Source organism: Lingula anatina, chromosome 5 (assembly GCF_051362555.1).
Source record: "Lingula anatina isolate TDL-2025a chromosome 5, LinAna3.0, whole genome shotgun sequence".
In the NCBI taxonomy this organism is placed as follows: domain Eukaryota; kingdom Metazoa; phylum Brachiopoda; class Lingulata; order Lingulida; family Lingulidae; genus Lingula; species Lingula anatina.
The window spans coordinates 11,783,757-11,787,066 of record NC_141771.1 but is presented as its reverse complement, the minus strand read 5'-3'; the positions used below and the strand labels follow the sequence as shown (position 1 = coordinate 11,787,066).

At 40.8% G+C, this 3,310-nt stretch overlaps 1 protein-coding gene across 1 annotated transcript in view; it reads left to right on the top strand.

The window, feature by feature from the left end:
* The window catches only part of LOC147761648 (cytochrome P450 2J5-like), a 2,573-nt gene extending 222 nt beyond the window's left edge, over positions 1-2,351 (top strand). The window contains exons 1-3 of the mRNA XM_087014021.1: positions 1-221; positions 516-1,485; positions 2,036-2,351. The exon at positions 1-221 is cut by the window's left edge and continues 222 nt beyond it. Coding sequence (XP_086870147.1) covers positions 1-221; positions 516-1,485; positions 2,036-2,351 — 1,507 coding nt within the window. The remainder of the gene's footprint in view (positions 222-515; positions 1,486-2,035) is intronic.
* The last annotated feature ends 959 nt before the right edge of the window (positions 2,352-3,310 follow it).

The following is a 3,310-nucleotide window of genomic DNA, read 5'->3' as shown; positions in this document are numbered from 1 at the left end:
GCTCCCACTGGTTGGAGTTCTACCTTTTCTCGCAAAACATCCTCAGGTTACCCTGATGAATTGGGCTAAAAAGTATGGTAGCGTATTCAGCGTCAAAATGGGAACAACGACAACCGTTATATTGAGCGGTTATGAGACTATCCGGGAAGCGTTTCAGAGAAAGGGGGCGTTGACGTCAGGTAGACCGCCTATGCCGACTTTTGATTTCCTCGATGGGAAAGGTACGTTAATACATGTATCTAGGCCTAGAGGTTGGGGGTGGATGTGATAGTGACTAGTGTGCTACTAGCAACTTAACTTGTACAACACAGTGGTCGACCTAAGAATTCAACTGGCAGAAACCTAGTTTACATGTATAAAGCTTCAACGCGAAGACCGTTTTAACTTCTATAGTGATTTTCAACGTACATTTTACACGTGATGATACTGTAAAAAAAAATAAATAATAATTTTTTCCGTTGCTCAGATATAATATAATACACATACCCGTGAATAATTCGTGAACTATCTTCCAGGTTTATTATGCGCCGATTATGGAAAGAACCAGATTGCACAGCGAGAATTTATATTGAAATACCTGGCAAAAGCTAATATCGAGGAACAAATAAAGGATGAAATCGATGCTCTCCTGCAGCGGATCCGAGCTACAAATGGCGAACCGTTCGACTTTCGTACTGTCATAAGCGCCACGACATCAAACATCATAGGTACCATATTGTTTGGGAACAGAAGGGACTACGACGACCCAGATTTCAACAAGCTGATCGATTCGTATAACATGGCATTTGCAGTCAACTCTCAAGTTTCGGTTCAGAATTTTCTGCCGTTCTTTTCGTTTTTACCGCAGTGCCGCAAAGAGAGGGACGCATGGCACGCATTTGCAACCTACTCCAAACGGCTACTGGATCAGCACAAGAAGGGGTATGATGCAACCGCCACGAGAAGTCTGGTCGATGCTTTCCTGCACCAAACAAAACACAAAGAGAACGACTTAGAAGTACCAATGCATGCCGATGACCTTCTTGCAAATTGCCAGTCGATTTACCTCGCCGGGGCTGAAACGACATCGTCGGCCTTAACATGGGGGATGTTGTATCTGTTATCCCACCCTGAAGTCTGCGGCATGATTCAAGCAGAACTGGACAAAATCGTAGGTAAAACCCGCCGCCCCAGTCTTGCCGACAAACCGAACCTCCCCTACTTTGGCGCCACCCTGATGGAGATACAGCGCTGTAATTACATTTCGCCGTTTGCCGTGCTGCGCATAGCGACGAAGGACACCAGTATCAATGGATATGTCATCCCCAAAGGGACACGCATCTTGGCAAACCTTTGGTCTGTGTTGATGAACGATGAAATCTGGCCCAACCCACGTGCATTTCAACCAGCGAGATTTTTGAATGATGAGGGAGGATTGAAAAAAGTTGAGGCGTTTATCCCATTTTCCCTAGGTAACGATTTATCAAAACAAGAACTTTTTCTATAAAAAAAGCTGGCAAGATGTTTCAACTAAACCGTGTTTTTCATTTAATTTACTTTTCCTCTTTCAATAGCAATCAATTTGGGACCCCATTTTACAAGTAGGCGCTTAAAGGGATAATAACTCTTCGTTTTGGCCAAAAAATGAATTTTTTCTGGAGTAAACAACAATTTTCCCATACTTAAGTTACCAATGGTTTATGAATCCATTTTTACATTCAAAGTTAGTCCCTGTTTTTTTTCTATAAAATTTGTTTTTTTTTTGTTAAAATCTCTTAAGAGATTATGACAGAGTATAGCCATCAATGGAGGTCACGTGGTCTGAAGACAAGCTCAGATATCAGAATAATAGCTATGACTGCCGTTTTTGTGGTAAAACAGAATATATTATATTTGTATGAGTTAATCACAATGTTTTTTTTTTGTGAAATATAGAGTTAATATCCCTTTAAACAAAACCCATTCTCTGTCGTCAATAACTAATAAAAATTGTCATTGTTACTTTCAGGGTGCATTATTTTCAATGAGAACGGAAAAAATACTGCATCTCAAACAGTTTTAAAAAGGGGTTCTCACGTTGTATATTGCTTTCATTTAACGTAAAGTTGGCCTTTACGGGGTCGGGTCTGACAAGAAAAACACACAGGAAGTTATACGATATAGTACAGAATCAGTATATTTCTTTTCAAGAAAAACGCTCCTGTCCAGGAGAAATCTTGGCTCGCCACAAAATGTTCCTCGTCCTCACTGCCTTAGTTCAGGCATTCAAGTTCCACGTGCCTGAGGGGGAGGTGATGCCGGATCTTGTTGGCACCACAGGATTGGTGTACATGCCCCCAAAGTTCAGGGTGTGTGCCAGACCAAGGACCTGATCAATGTTGCAAAATTATTTTGTCTCACCCTGTGGGATTTCACGTAATCAACGGGAACACGTTGCTTGCCACACATACGCTTTATATTTGACTGATATATATCACAGGTGCCGAATAGCGTACACCCCTGTCTTTGTTACGAAATGCAAGTCAAGCAAGACCTTACAATTACTCCAGTACTGACCGTTTTTTTAGCTTATTTTTTTTCCACAGCCAACAAAATTCCTCGCCTCTCTGTGGGCGTTTGTCTGCTTCTAAATGGGCAAGATATCTCAAAGCAAATTTTACAAATACTGAAGGGATTATCTGGGTTAGCAGTTATTCAGAAAGGGAAGAATCAACTGCAATTTTAAATGAATCCGCATCAACTAAACATATATTTAAAATATTATTTCTTCAAATTGTACTGCCTCTTTTTCTTGGTGGAGGTCTGCGTTGTGGCAGTGTTTTCTGGTTAACAATTATATCGCACTGGCTCTTACGTATCTTATTAACATTTATCACATGTAAGAGTGTTAAAATAAAAATAATTAATATAAAATAATAAATGCAAACGTTAAGAAAACATGATATATGATAATTATCATAAACGAACCGAAACTGAAATACTTCCATTTTACGGCCAACCTGAACGTACTGTAGGCCTTCATCATACTGATGTGAGCAGATGTTGTTACTTAAGCCCCCTTTACACTGGACGGCGTCCCTTCTACGTCCAGCAGTTCGGCCCCATTTGAGAGTTAAAGAATTATAATACTTTACGTGCCGACAACTGGTCGATCATTGAGCATTCATTCTGATACCAAATCAATGCTCGTGCCTCCTTATTAAGACCACAGCGATGCCAAATTTCATGGTCGCAGAAAGGACGCCGTCCAGTGTAAAGGGGGTATTACCGACTGCTAGGTGGTTTATTATTGGCCAGGACATTGCATGTACCTGTACATTACTCACATCAA